Source organism: Salvelinus fontinalis, chromosome 18, assembly GCF_029448725.1.
Source record: "Salvelinus fontinalis isolate EN_2023a chromosome 18, ASM2944872v1, whole genome shotgun sequence".
In the NCBI taxonomy this organism is placed as follows: Eukaryota; Metazoa; Chordata; class Actinopteri; order Salmoniformes; family Salmonidae; genus Salvelinus; species Salvelinus fontinalis.
The window spans coordinates 11,946,346-11,961,911 of record NC_074682.1 but is presented as its reverse complement, the minus strand read 5'-3'; the positions used below and the strand labels follow the sequence as shown (position 1 = coordinate 11,961,911).

Below are 15,566 nucleotides of genomic sequence, written 5' to 3'. Positions count from 1 at the left end.
CACCTGAAGTCCTGCTCCTCTTCTGGCTCTAAGCATCATCAGTCCGATGAAGATCTGCCTCTGTCTGATAAATGGATTCTGTTCACTGTGTGTCTGCGGTGGGCTGGGCTGGGCTCAGGGGACCTATTGGTGACAGCAGTTCCAGCTCAACTGCCTGGTGTCCTCCTTCTGCCTGAGGAAACTTGGAGGTGGATTAGAGGGAGAGAGAGAGACGGCCTGGTTCTGCCATGGAGGGAGTGCCCTGGAGGAGACGACCCACTTTCTGTCTGACAGAACCCTGTCTGGAGACGACCTCCTTTCCTCAGACTCAGTCCCCCCCCCCCCCCCAGACTCCTGGTGTTCAGGCAGGACCGCAGAAGGTTATCATAATACAGCCTTCCTTAATCAATAAGTCATAAAAGGCTTTTAGGCCGTTAGGAGGAGGAGGTGTCTGCGATACCTGAACCTCCCACTGAGGCTGAAACGGATGTAGATGTCTGACGACGACCTTGAGTTGAACTTAGAGTTTGTCGTTTTTCCCAATAGCAAGTGGTAGCAAAGGAATGGTGCCCTATGCTGCTGCAGGACAATTGGTCAACATCAAATAAACAGACTTAATCTAATGTTATGCACCAATTTGATCCAACAGAGGAACTTGATGAAATTTGTGCTCCAGTAAATCAGTAATTCACCTCGTTAGTAACTAGGAACAATGCTGTATGTGTGTTTCTCTAGTCAGTGGTTGCTAATTTGTTGTTGTTGTGTTGCAGAGGGAGATGAAGGAGCAACTGGCCACTCTGCAGGACAGTGAGAAGGGACACACAGAGGCCCTACAGCTACTGCAGAGGCAACTCACTGAGACCAAGGTAACACACACACCTCTCTACTCCGTGAGACCGAGGTAACACACACCAAGCACACAAATTCACTTAGACCAAAGTAACTTACAGTATAGAGAGCCTTTTTAACCTATTAGAGACCAAGGTAAAGCAGCAGTGTGTCCTGTCTCTCTCTCTACCTCATTTTCTCCCACAGCTGAGAGTGAGAATCCAAACAGCAAATTGGTTCATTAAGCATCTCTTTAATCTCAACAACTTGTTTTAACCAGCGGAGACAGCGCATCCAGTCGATACAACAGCTTCTCCTCTCCTTTTCTTTCTGGCTCATCTCTCCCCCTTAAGCGTCTTTGAGCTGTATCAGTCAGAGAGGGAGGGCTCTCTGACAGATGGTGTTTGTGCCGTCAGCTGTATTTGTCATTTGGGATCCATCGTTCTTCCTGCTGTTTACATGCTGGCTGTCCACTGGAATGCCAGCCAAGCCAGCTCCCTCCTGTCTTTCTGTCCTGTTCTGTCCTGTCTGCTTGAGTTCTGCAGTGCTGGACTTTACTTTACCCTGGCTCTGTTCCAGAGAGGCAGACCTGCCTGCTTCCGCTGCCTTAACTTCAACTGAGTGCCAGCTGGAGGTCTCCATTATAAATCAGCCCATCTCATTAGGCTTGCATCCATTTGTCCGAGGTGACGTGCATTGCCTGGAAGAGGGCCATAAATTGATCTCTTTGCCTCACAGATGCATTTAGGTTTATGACAATGAATTGCTCTGTTGTTTTCTTGGTTTTTGTGCTTGACCTCACACCGACACCAAAGGAAAATTGATTAGTAGGATCAAACCCTCAAACACACACAATCCTCTCTCACCGGCAACATGGTGCTGAAACGGAAACTTTGAGCAGTGTGGTGTGAGGTTGCCATTACCGTTGTTTTTGGTGTGACTCTTAAACGTCCACTAACACTGCTGTTTGTCAGTTAATTGGTTTATATTGGTTCTGGTGCTCTAGTTTAGTTCCAGCCCTGGGCCCATGTGTTTAGGGACGTCCCCTCCCCCGTCTGAAGAGCAGACGCTGTCTGATTCCCAGGCCCCGTGGGGGTTCGCCTGATAAGCACATGCTGCTGCTCTGAGACCCAGCCTCCTCTCCCTGTAGGCTTAATATGGGCTTTAAATATCCACCCTGCCCTAGTCATAACACCCTGCTGGGACCTGGCACAGGCCTCGTCAGTACTGTCCTCCTCTCTCGGTCACCAGGTGGAGGAGAGCAGCCCACAGCCCACCTTAACACATCCCATCTGTACTGGAGATAAATGGTTTTAATAGGCTGAGAGCTCCCAAACAGCACAGAGATAATATGTGCCTGCTTCCAGGTTCCTACTGGAACAGAAGGAACAGGCATGCTGCTGGAGGGAGATTGATTGATTGATTGATTGATTGATTGATTGATCGCAGGCAGTAGTAATAAAACCCAGATTATAATGCTACTGCCCCTGTTGTTCCGTTCTGCCCCTGAACCTGAATAAATAAAAATTAAAGCTTCCTTCATAAAATACCAGTAAATATGAGTTATGGTTTAAGGACATGACGGGCAGCATTTGCGTTTGTCAAACAACATTCAAGTGCAATAAAGTGTTCCATGGTATGACAAAGAGTGTACGATAGCTCTCACAAATCTCTGCTATACTACGAGTCCCGTTTGTGGTTTCTTTGATCATGCAATAAGGCACCGCAGTTGAAGCTGGTAAGTAGAGGCTTTTAAAAGAGAAAAAAATACCATCACATTGAGTACCTTTTGGGTAGTGTAGTTTTAGTTTGCTTAATTTGAACATTCTGTCATAGAGAGCACATGTTCAACATAAATTAAAAACATGTTTTCCCATCTCTAGGTTGCATATTAAAAAATGACTATGGTAAGTGCCTATTACGTTGCCTAATAAAGTACCAGGGTTGACTGTACCAGGGTTGACTGTAACAGGGTTGACTGTAACAGGGTTGACGATTTCATCTTAAATCAGCCATAAATCCCCTTGTGACAGGGGGAATAGAAGCTTGTTGTGTGCAACAGAGCAGGCAATCGAATGCAAACTTTAAAAATAAATATATATATACACTGCTCAAAAAAATAAAGGGAACACTTAAACAACACAAAGTAACTCCAAGTCAATCACACTTCTGTGAAATCAAACTGTCCACTTAGGAAGCAACACTGATTGACAATAAATTTCACATGCTGTTGTGCAAATGGAATAGACAACAGGTGGAAATTATAGGCAATTAGAAAGACACCCCCAATAAAGGAGTGGTTCTGCAGGTGGTGACCACAGACCACTTCTCAGTTCCTATGCTTCCTGGCTGATGTTTTGGTCACTTTTGAATGCTGGCGGTGCTTTCACTCTAGTGGTAGCATGAGACGGAGTCTACAACCCACACAAGTGGCTCAGGTAGTGCAGCTCATCCAGGATGGCACATCAATGCAAGCTGTGGCAAGAAGGTTTGCTGTGTCTGTCAGCGTAGTGTCCAGAGCATGGAGGCGCTACCAGGAGACAGGCCAGTACATCAGGAGACGTGGAGGAGGCCGTAGGAGGGCAACAGCCCAGAAGCAGGACTGCTACCTCCGCCTACGTTTCGGTACAATTTTATAAATGTAGACAGAATTTGATCGTTTGACATCGGGATCTTTTTGTGTCTGTAAAATGTATTATGTGAGAAATGTATTATGTGAGAAATGGCGGTGGAAACTCCTTTATGGGTAAATTTGGATAAAATGCCAATCATATCGAAGTAAACTTGGATTCACACGATGATATGGTGTGTGGTCCTCCCACTACGACTCAGGGAAACATGCAGTTTATTAGGCTACAGATGAAAGTTATGATGAACTTTACAGGGTGGTAAAAGTGCCCAGTGATCTTGATGCTCCTTTCCAATAAATATCAAGGGTCTTATTCTGGTGACAAGATGATCGATGCTTGACTGCTGTCTGACAAATAAAAATTCATTTAACCATAATAATCTCATGTAGACTAGCCTACCCGTAGTGTATCTGCAAGCTGTTGGCTAGAGCAAACGTGCCAAGACCAGAGTAGGCACATTTACTATTTAACGCAACAGTTTTTGGGTCTATCGGTCCAGTTGAAAATGCGATGGAAACACATTGAACTTTAGATTTTAATTTGGTACATGAAAGCTTAAGCGGAAAAGTACATTTTTGTGTGCACTGAATTGTATCCGCAACAAGTTTGTTTGGTGGAAACACACCACTTGTGGGAATTTTCATATTTTGTTTAATGTGGATTTTCGCCAATTGGATGGAAACCTAGCTAGTGATGGTGAAAACTTGGAGAAATGTTACGCTTAAGTCACAGGGTGTACAGTCAAAATGCAGAATTTTTTAATGTTGTCTATATTAAAAGGCACTTCATTTCATATAACAGGTCATATTAAATATGGGTTTACAATTTCTACTTAAAATATCAAAGGGACACAAAAGGCACTCTTTTTGTGGAACGACCCAGAGACTACTAGATCTGGTTTACCAGTAAACTACCAGAACTTTGGTGTCTCAATGATTTTATGTAATTTATCACAAGACATCTACTGACCTTTTTTGGTACTTCAGAATATCACAGGTGGCTGTATATATCTCTTGCCCTCTGTGTGGCCGTGTCACACGTAAAATGTATGAAATAATTCAAAAAGATTTTATAATACATTTTAATAACCGCTGCAAAACATTATCCATCTATAAACCATCAACTTAGTGAATACCAATGGTGTTTAATATTTGGTGTTTATTAGGATCCCCATCAGCCGCTGCAAAAGCATCAGCTACTCTTCCTGGGGTCCACATGACATAATACATAGTACAGGACATTATTAGTAACGGACTGAAATATGAGGGTTTCGGCATGAAATATATATTTGTATTCCATTTTTTTACACACTTAGTAAAATAAACATGTCAAACTGGTGACAGTTGTGAAAAAAAGTCAATAGTTGGATGAGTTGTAGAGGTAATAAAAAAAATGCCATTAATGAAAAAGCATTTAATCAACAATTAGGCTATATTAAATATTTTTTTCTTTACATAGTTGAATGTGCTGACAACATAATCACACAAAAATTATCAATGGAAATCAAATCGAAATTTATCAACCCATGGAGGTCTGGATTTGGAGTCACACTCAAAATTAAAGTGGAAAACCACACTACAGGCTGATCCAACTTTGATGTAATGTCCTTAAAACAAGTCAAAATGAGGCTCAGTAGTGTGTGTGGCCTCCACGTGCCTGTATGACCTCCCTACAACGCCTGGGCATGCTCCTGATGAGGTGGCAGATGGTCTCCTGAGGGATCTCCTCCCAGACCTGGACTAAAGCATCCGCCAACTCCTGGACAGTCTGTGGTGCAACGTGGCGTTGGTGGATGGAGCGAGACATGATGTCCCAGATGTGCTCAATTGGATTCAGGTCTGGGGAACGTGCGGTCCATAGCATCAATGCCTTCCTCTTGCAGGAACTGCTGACACACTCCAGCCACATGAGGTCTAGCATTGTCTTGCATTAGGAGGAACCCAGGGCCAACAGCACCAGCATATGGTCTCACAAGGGGTCTAAGGATCTCATCTCGGTACCTAATGGCAGTCAGGCTACCTCTGGCGAGCACATGGAGGGCTGTGCGGCCACCCCACACCATGACTGACCCACCGCCAAACCGGTCATGCTGGAGGATGTTGCAGGCAGCAGAACGTTCTCCACGGCGTCTCCAGACTCTGTCACGTCTGTCACATGTGCTCATGTGCTCAGTGTGAACCTGCTTTCATCTGTGAAGAGCACAGGGCGCCAGTGGCGAATTTGCCAATCTTGGTGTTCTCTGACAAATGCCAAACGTCCTGCACGATGTTGGGCTGTAAGCACAACCCCCACCTGTGGACGTCGGGCCCTCATACCACCCTCATGGAGTCTGTTTCTGACCGTTTGAGCATACACATGCACATTTGGCCTGCTGGAGGTCATTTTGCAGGGCTCTGGCAGTGCTCCTCCTGCTCCTCCTTGCACAAAGGCAGAGGTAGCGGTCCTGCTGCTGGGTTGTTGCCCTCCTACGGCTTCCTCCACGTCTCCTGATGTACTGGCGTGTCTCCTGGTAGCGCCTCCATGCTCTGGACACTACGCTGACAGACACAGCAAACCTTCTTGCCACAGCTTGCATTGATGTGCTATCCTGGATGAGCTGCACTACCTGAGCCACTTGTGTGGGTTGTAGACTCCGTCTCATGCTACCACTAGAGTGAAAGCACCGCCAGCATTCAAAAGTGACCTAAACATCAGCCAGGAAGCATAGGAACTGAGAAGTGGCCTGTGGTCACCACCTGCAGAACCACTCCTTTATTGGGGGTGTCTTGCTAATTGCCTATAATTTCCACCTGTTGTCTATTCCATTTGCACAACAGCATGTGAAATTTATTGTCAATCAGTGTTGCTTCCTAAGTGGACAGTTTGATTTCACAGAAGTGTGATTGACTTGGAGTTACATTGTGTTGTTTAAGTGTTCCCTTTATTTTCTTGAGCAGTGTATATTGGCTAATATTTGTAACGTGATCCTGCATTGTGTATTGTATAATGTGAAGGGGGGGAAGGAAAAAAACCGATAGAAAGACAGATTTTCATTTAATTCCCAAAATGACTGAAAATTCCGGTAAATTACCGGGAGCTTTGTAACCCTAACTACAACAGAGCTTAGAATGTTCAACGAAGATAATGTTTCCTCTGTGGAGACAGACAGACGGCCCTGAGTGAGAAGCTGCTCCCTCTCCAGTTGTTACTGGACTGAGCGTATAGAGTCTCTTTGTTTTGTCTACTCTGCTACTGCTGTTAGCATTGGAGGTGATTAATTTCCGCTACACTATAAATAAATGAATCCAACTCTCTCCTCAGCTTCTGCTCTTTCCCTCCTTATCAACAGCCCTGCTCTTTCTATAATAGCATCCGTTTATCTGACTATTCGCAGGCCTTGTAAATTTTGCCTTGAACACACAGCTAGTCTGTCCCCAGTCGACCCCACAGCATCAGCCTCTTAGAAAAAATGCTCTCCATCTCACAAGCAGTGTCACCATTAAAACGGCACACTTCCACTGTCCCAACCTTACACTGAGCTTTGCCCTATTTACCTCCTCATGCGATCTGCATAGGCTGTTCTTATGATAGTACATTATGTATTGAGTTAATCAGTGTTGGATGATCTATAACAGCAGATGGGGATTTTATGTCCTTAGAAGCCCTGCCTTTGACTGTTAGCCAGATTTTCTTTTCAATTAATGAGTTCACATTTACATAATCGTTAGGCTAGGTGATAAAAGGTTTATAAGCCCTGGGGTGGCTGACTTTCATCCAACTAAGAGTGACAGAGGCAGAATACATTTTATATTGGTGTGTTTAATGCTTGGAGCACAACCTGCACGTTAATCCTAAATAACCAACCTCTCATCTCTCTCTTATCCATCTCTCGCTTTCATTCCAGTCGTCGGCCAAGGGCCTGCGTGCGACCATCGGCGAGGCATTTGAACGCCTGCAGCGGTTCCTGCGAGAGCGCCAGAAGGCCATGCTGGAGGAGCTGGAGACGGACACGGTGCGCACGCTCTCCGACATCGAGCACAAGATCCAGCGCTTCAGCCAGCAGCTGCGTGACGTCAAGGAGGGCATCGGCATCCTGCAGGAGCGCCTCAACGAGACGGGACGCCACGACTTCCTGGAGGGCGTGGCCCTCACCTCCGAGAGGTGCTCTGCTTACTGTCTGACTGACCTTGGATCAGCTCTTCTTCCAAAAAGCCACAGTCCTAAACTTTTGTAAGATAGCACACTGTCTGAGGTTATGTTATATTATACTCCCCTCCCGACATAAGACCATCCCCTGAATGTAATGAATGTAACCCATTCTGCTCATCATCAGGATAGTGACAGTGATAGTGATACTAATAGTGATAGCTTGGAGAGAACGTGCGGAGTTAAGCAACTCATTGATATACCAGACTCATTATTTTAAATCGGGGAAAGAGGGTGCTCAGGGATTCAGTTAAAGTATTTAAGATCTTAGAAGGGATTGATAAAGTGGACTGAGGAAGTTGTTGCATCAGAATGCTTTCTAATCGTAGCCGGCCACGACCGGGAGACCCATGAGGTGGCGCACAATTGGCCCAGCGTCGTCCGGGTTAGGGGAGGGTTTGGCCGGATGGGATGTCCTTGTCCCATCGCGCTCTAGCGACTCCTTGTGGTGGGCCCGGGCGCATCTGACACATTGGTGCGGCTGGCTTCCGGGTTAAAGCGAGCATTGTCAAGAAGCAGTGCGGCTTTGCCGGGTCGTGTTTTGGGGGACGCGTGGCACTCGACCTTCGCCTCTCCCGAGTCCGTGCGGAAGTTGCAGCGATGGGACAAGACTGCAACTACCAATTGGATATCACGAAATTGGGGAGAAAAAGGGGTAAAAAGTACAAAAAAGAAATGCAATAAAATACTACTTTCTAACAAATGGTCCAGAGGGCATTGACAGGAATCAGTGAAGAATGAACTGATATACAGGTTTGCCTTCTCATAAAGTCACAACAATTCCAGGAAGTGTAGTACTGGCAGAAACCCTTGGAAAATGTGAGAAAAGACTGTACAAGGTTGTGGTTTCTCCTCAGGGTAACTCTCACAAACTCACAGCAGGTGAATGGTTAGCTTTGCATCATTTTCTGTTTCAATGTTTCTCAGGATTTTCGGTGTACAGCTGTGCAGCCCAATGGTTCCCAGGCAGGGTTGAGAGGGGGGTTCAAGGATACATGTGGGAGGAATGAGAATGACTAATGTGGGGGTGGATACTGTAATAGCGTTTGAGCCGCTCCCCCCCTCTCCATCACCCATATCAATCTACACTGCTGTAGAATATTATGTGGCCATCCAGAATCTGACAGATACTTTTATCAACAACGAACAGCGAAAATAGAGCAATGACTAGAGACATCTCACAGAGCGAGCAAAGAGATGTGAAAGTAGATCGATAATTGACATTGATCGTTCTTCTCCACCTACAGGATAAAAGGAAAGATACATGAGACCAATCTAACATATGAAGATTTCCCGACCTCCAAGTACATGGGGCCCCTGCAGTACACAATATGGAAGTCTCTCTTTCAGGATATTTCACCAGGTATGCACCACCTACGTTAACCCTCACATAATTCAACTGTGTAACAGCATTCGCTTCACCAGGAGTGTCTCATGAATTGTTCGATGCACCCAAGTACCTCAGCCCATCATTCAGTTATGATACAAATCATTGTCTCCACCATGGGTTTCTACTCCTAAGGGTGCTCTTAAGCGAGGTATTTAACCCTAATTGCTCCTGTAAGTCGCTCTGGATAAGAGCGTCTGCTAAATGACACACATGTAAAATGTAGCATAGATGTGGGTTTAAATTGGGCTCTGATTGATGCCTTGGAAACCTTGGAGAAGACTCCCACAGTGTGAGCTAATCCTGCGTTCAAATCTCTGGGATGTTTGGGAGTTCTGTGAGAAAATGGTGGCTGGAGGGCTGAGATGCCCTTCGCTGTCAGGAAAGCTGATGAAGATCTCTCTCCTTTCTTCTCCCTCTTCCTGTTCTCCCTGAGCCCACAGCCATCGCTCACTCTCACAGAAGGTTATTTAAAACGATGCACTCAATTCTCTGTCAATTCTCTCATTTTGGCCTTCTGAAGCTGGAGAGAAGGCAGAGTGGTTTCTTGGCCTCCCTTGACTGCTTGCCAAATGGAACAATTGGTTCAGATCCATCAACACTGGCTGCCACGGTGACAACAACAAAGCCTTTTCTCCCATCATCCCTCTCGCTCTCTCTGCAGATGATAGTTTAGGGGATTAATAGTAGTCTACCTCTCCTCTTCTCTCAAACCCAGTGCCCTCTTTCATCCATGTTACCAACTAGAAAATGGCATACGTGTGCATGACTTAAGTGTATGAACGCTGGTGTTTGTTGTGTGTGTGCAAGAGTGATTCTTTTTATTTTCATGAATTGATTGAAACACACACACACTGTCTGGCGACGTCGTTGCGTGGGGGGGAAACATTGTCCTGCTGGCTAGTGGCAAGGCCAACTGTTTTTGTACTGTGTGATATAAACACTGAAGATCAAGGGAGGAGATTTGGCAAATTCCTTTCTCTGTTCTGTTTTAAACCAGCTCTATGTATGGGAGTGAGTGAGGAGAACAAGCTGCTATTGTTCTCCCAGCTAATTTTTCCATAGAACCAGACAGAACCAGAAAAAAAGAGACTGAACCCAGTGCGACAACCACTCTCCCTCCCTAACCCACAGTTAACCCACAGAACGACATGTAACTAGCTGCCTCCAGCCCTGCCAAGCTAACACAGAGCTGTGGAGACATGCTCCTCCCAGCTCCATTTCCATAGCTTTGCATGACATTGTACAGTATCAATGTGTAGTGGAGGCTGAGGTCATTTTGAATGCTTACTCCATAAGCTGTTTCCCTTTTGTAGCATAAAGTCGAAGGGTATGAACCAACAGTCCCAAACATGGCTCATGTAAATACTCTTCATGAGGTCTTCATTTCCTTAAATATTATTACAGTAGATGTTGGGCAATAGGGGGGTATTACAAGAGTGGATTATTAGGCTACCCATCAGTCATTCCAACACCATGACAGCCCCTTATTCTCCTCCCGATAGGGTCCTTCAGCAGCACCGGCTCATTTGATTGGTAGAGCAGAAACACCAGGCACAGTCAGTAAACCTACACTGACTGACCACTGCAGACAGAGACTGTGCCAGTGACTCAGCTCCTCCCTCCCAACAGAATGTCCTTGGTCCTCTCCCAGACACCTGATGAATCACTTTTTAAAGATAACATTTAGAAAATCAATTTGTATGCACTTGCCTTCAGATCCCCTCTCCAGTTCAGTGACTGGCTGAAACGGATGCCAGGACGTTTTCACTGCCTCAGCATAAAACTCAGACAGTACAGCGGCGATGGTGACAAATGGAGTGCAACGAATGACACCTCCGTTCTGGAGCTAGTGTCTGTCTGAGGGAGGGAGCGTCCTCATAACACATTTATGTTTCTCTATTGGTAAACAGTAGGGAAGAATATGTCCTTATCTGTATCCTGTCTAACTGGCTTTTTCTGGGCTTGCCCTGTCAGGTTGTCTCTGGTGTGTTTTTGAACTGTGTCCATTCTCTCTCTCCGTAGTGCCAGCAGCTTTGACCTTAGACCCCATCACAGCCCACCAGAGACTCATCCTATCAGATGACTGCACCATCGTAGCCTATGGTAACCTGCACCCCCAGCCCCTGCAGGACTCCCCGCGGCGCTTCGACGTGGAGGTGTCTGTGCTGGGGGCCGAGGGCTTCGGCTCCGGGGTGCACTACTGGGAGGTGATGGTGTCAGAGAAGACCCAGTGGATGATCGGCGTGGCCAACGAGACGGTCAGCCGCAAGGGCAGCATCCAGATCCAGCCCAGCCGCGGCTTCTACTGCGTCGTCATGCACGACGGCAACCAGTACAGCGCCTGCACCGAGCCCTGGACCCGCCTCAACGTCAAGAGCAAGCTGGAGAAGGTGGGCGTGTACCTGGACTACCCCAAGGGCCTGCTGGTGTTCTACAATGCTGACGACATGTCCTGGCTGTACACCTACAGGGAGAAGACGTTCCCGGCCAAGCTCTGCCCCTACTTCAGCCCCGGGCAGAGCCACGCCAACGGCAAGAACGTCCAGCCGCTGAGAATCAACACTGTGCGTCTATAAGAGCCACACACAGGGTCACTCTACAGATCGGCTCGCTCACCTCAACCCTCCCTGAGGATAGGATACCAACGATAATTATGTAACTAAGATCCTAAAAGACGGCTCGTTTTTTTAAATGATGAGAGGGGGGGACAAAACAGGGTGTTTGACTATGAAATGTAAATTTCTTTTGTTGTGGTGTTCTTTCCGGGTCGCTGTTTTTGTCTTGCCTGTCGGTGTGGCTCCTCACTGATCTCACCAGGGAGGGACTATGTGGACATTGCTGCAGCATCATGGTTTCAACTGGAGCCCCGGTTAACTTCTTCAGGGGTGGGCCTCTGGGCTTTACTCTGTCTGCAAGATGACGTCATCGCACCGTGTTTTAGTAGTGGGATCTCTGTGCTGTGACCGAGGCCCACCTTGCACAGGCCCAGGGCTCTGCTCTCCTTCCAAGGCTCCAGACTGACTGACAGACGGCTGCTCGGTCTGTCTCTCTCAGCAGCCAGACATTTTGAAACTGGCGGTCACCTTTCTTTCTTTTAGGCTTGTTTGTGGAATATTTCTGACGCCGCTCTGCTCCTTTTTCTTTGGCACAGTTAGCAGTTGTGAGCTTGTGAGTGAAAGCCTATCGGTGTGGCAGTGAGCGCCCGTTCCATGTCCTCCCGTGTACCTGTACACTTTACTGATGGAAATGATGTCGCAGCTCTTGATTCCTTTCCCTCAGGTCACACGTCCAGTTTTCACAGTCGACACTGTCAGTCAGTCCAAGTGCTGGACGTGGCTGATACTCATCATTTGACAATGGCAGCCTCATGGTCTGTGTGCTCTAGTGATGGTCACTCTGTGCGTGGTCACTGTTGTGGTGCTTGCTGTCGTCACCCTCCCCTCGTCTCCCTACACCTCTCCGTCTCTGTTCCTTCTCTCAGCACACCCACCCTCCTGTGTGCGACGTTGGGGGTGCCTGGAGAGGTCGTGTGTGTGGCATGAAAATGTGTCGCTGTGCGAGTGGGGACCTCTCTTCCCACCGGGTGGTTTCTGTTGGGTTCTTCCACTCCAGCATGAGAGCTCTACTCTACCTGGCATGTACCTTTGTTACATATTTGTTTGTACTTTTATTTTTAGCTGGTTAGTCTTTTTTTGAGATGAACATTCTGAGATGATCTGGCCAAATAGCAGTACACAAAGTTGCAGACACGTTTACAAAATTAAACACAAAGCATTACAGTTGGGGGGGGGGGGGGGGGGGGGGGGAATAAACATACATTTACACATTGAACAATAAGATGGTTTGAGAAAGTGTGGCGCAACTAGGGGTCAAAACATTGACCGCACCCCCCCCCAACTAATTTTCCATCATAGTGTTTAACCTAGTTTTAATCTCATTTAAATGGACGAGCTCCAGTCATTTCAGGACCTTTTTTAAGCTGGTTCCAAGTGAAAGGCGCAGTGAACTGGCATACACCCCCCCCCCCCCCCCCCCCCCCCCCTCATAATTTGTCTGCTGGACAATGTAGTTACAGAAGCGTACAGGGGCGTACATGTACAAAATATCACCGAAAATAGCCTCTTCCTGACGTCAAAAGAAAAACCCAACTTGAGCCTAACGCATTCGATGTGGTGTTTTAAGTGAGACACTCATCTATCTAGAAACCCCAGTACTTGTAAGTTGCTACTCTGTCTATACGTGGAAGAGGTGACGTTTTTATTTGTGAAAACCATAACGTTTGTCTTATCATTTAAAAGCAACTTCAGCTGACAGAGCTTAGTTCGGACAATTGATGACATAACACCAAACTGAACACACTGAGTTCTATCTGATAATTACCCTTTGAACCTTGAGACTGCCCGATCAGATGATCCTATCTCCTATCCAAGTCTTTGCAACGCGTCATGGTCAACGGCGTCAAATGCCTTTTTGACAGCTCGATGAAAAGGGAGACGGGTGCCGTTTCTCGCCCCGTGGCATCAATAATATCATTAACAACTTCTGTTGCTGCAGTAGAAGAGCCATGCTGTTTTCTGAAACCTCCATTGAAACTTAGATCAAACGTCATTGACACACAAACCTGTGGATTCCATCTCCCTGCCTCCTCCCTCCCTCGACGTCGCATCGTAGGTGTCGGAGGTTAATCAGAATAAATGAATCTTGACATCTGCTGAATTACAGTTAGCCTATGGGGCAGAGACCACTGACAACTCGAGCAGCAGGACGCTGGAATTAATGAGCTCTGGAAGGTCTTTAATCATTCTGTCTCTTTGTATACCAAATGCAACAACTTCATAGATTTTTACGGAGTTACAGTTCATATGAGGAAATCAGTCAGTTGAAATAAATTCATTAGGCCCTAATATATGGATATCACATGACTGGGAATACAAATATGCATCTGTTGGTCACAGATACCTTAAAGAAATGGGTCTCACAATGGACCTTAGGATCTCATCATGATATTTCTATGCATTCAAATTTCCATCGAAAAAATGCAATTTTGTCCGTAGCTTATGCCTGCCCATAACCCCACCGCCATCATGTTCACATCAGCAAACCGCTCGCCCACACGGCGCCATACACGTGGTGTGCGGTTGTTAGACATACTGCCAAATTCTCTGTGCAACAGCTCCTACAGTCAGCATGCCAATTGCACGCTCCCTAAAAACTTGAGACATTTGCGAGATGATGTTGTGCGACACAACTGCACATTTTAGCGTGACCTTTTATTGTCCCCAGCACAAGGTGCACCTGTGTAATGATCGTGGTGTTTAATACTCTTCTTAATATGCCACAACTGTCAAATGGATGGATTATCTTGGCAAAGGAGAAATGCTCACTAACAGGGATGTAAACAAATTTGTGCACAACATTTGAGGTAAATAAGCTTTTTGTGGGTAAAGAACATTTCTGGGATCTTTTATTTCAGCTCATGGAACATGGGACCAACACTTCACATGTTGCGTATATATTTTTGTTCAGTGTAGTTTAATAACATTAAGGATATGAAAATGGCCAAAGAAAGCAATATTACAGTACATTTTTATTATACTGCCTTGGCCTGGACTGTTGGCATCTTGTTGGCAATGTTACATTTAGTTCCATAAGGCTGTTGCAGTGTAAACATAACACACCAATATATATTCTCTGAGGCCCAGGTATGTGTTGGCTCCTCTGCCCCATATGCCCCAAGAGCTCTTGTTATTCCCTGGTTTAAGACGAGAGCTTTTGTCCCTTAGCCAAGTCCAGCATTGAGAGAGCCTAGAGCCAGGGGGCGGGCTGTCTGTATGTTAGTGTGTGCTCATGTTGGTGGGATATATACAGTGTATTCAGAAAGTATTCATACTCCACATTTTGTGTTACAGCCTGAATCTATTTTTATTTATTTTTTCCCTCAACCATCTACACACAATGACAAAGTGAAAACATGTTAGAAATGTTTGCAAATTTAATGAAAATGAAATACAGATATCTACACCCGAGTCAACTACGGTTGAAGTCGGAAGTTTACATACACCTTAGCCAAATACCTTTAAACTCAGTTTCACAATTCCTGACATTTTATCCTAGTAAAACAGTCCCTGTCTTAGGTCCGTTAGGATCACCACTTTATTTCAAGAATGTGAAATGTCAGAGAATTATTTATTTCAGCTTTTATTTATTTATTCACATTCCCAGTGGATCAGAAGTTTACATACACTCAATTAGTATTTGGTAGCATTGCCTTTAAATTGTTTAACTTTAACGTTTCAGGTAGCCTTCCACAAGCTTCCCACAATAAGTTGGGTGAATTTTGGCCCATTCCTCCTAACATTGCTAATGCTCGCACATGCTTTTTCAGTTCTGCCCACAAATTCTCTATAGGATTAAGGTCAGGTCTTTGTGATGGTCACTCCAATACCTTGACTTTGTTATCCTTAAGCCATTTTGCCACAACTTTGGAAGTATGCTTGGGGTCAATGTCCATTTGGAAGACCCATTTGCGACCAAGCTTTAACTTTGTGACTGAT

The 15,566-nt window shown here is 45.8% G+C and overlaps 1 protein-coding gene across 2 annotated transcripts in view; it reads left to right on the top strand.

Moving 5' to 3' along the window:
• Positions 1-12,806, top strand: part of LOC129814981 (E3 ubiquitin-protein ligase TRIM62-like) — a 41,695-nt gene extending 28,889 nt beyond the window's left edge. Inside the window, exons 3-6 of one of the 2 annotated variants that reach the window (XM_055868180.1) lie at positions 750-845; positions 7,321-7,646; positions 8,870-8,985; positions 11,035-12,806. In XM_055868180.1, coding sequence (XP_055724155.1) covers positions 750-845; positions 7,321-7,646; positions 8,870-8,985; positions 11,035-11,588 — 1,092 coding nt within the window. In that variant the 3' untranslated portion in view covers positions 11,589-12,806. The remainder of the gene's footprint in view (positions 1-749; positions 846-7,320; positions 7,647-8,869; positions 8,986-11,034) is intronic. The other variant, XM_055868181.1, reaches the window with a different exon arrangement.
• Positions 12,807-15,566: the final 2,760 nt, after the last annotated feature.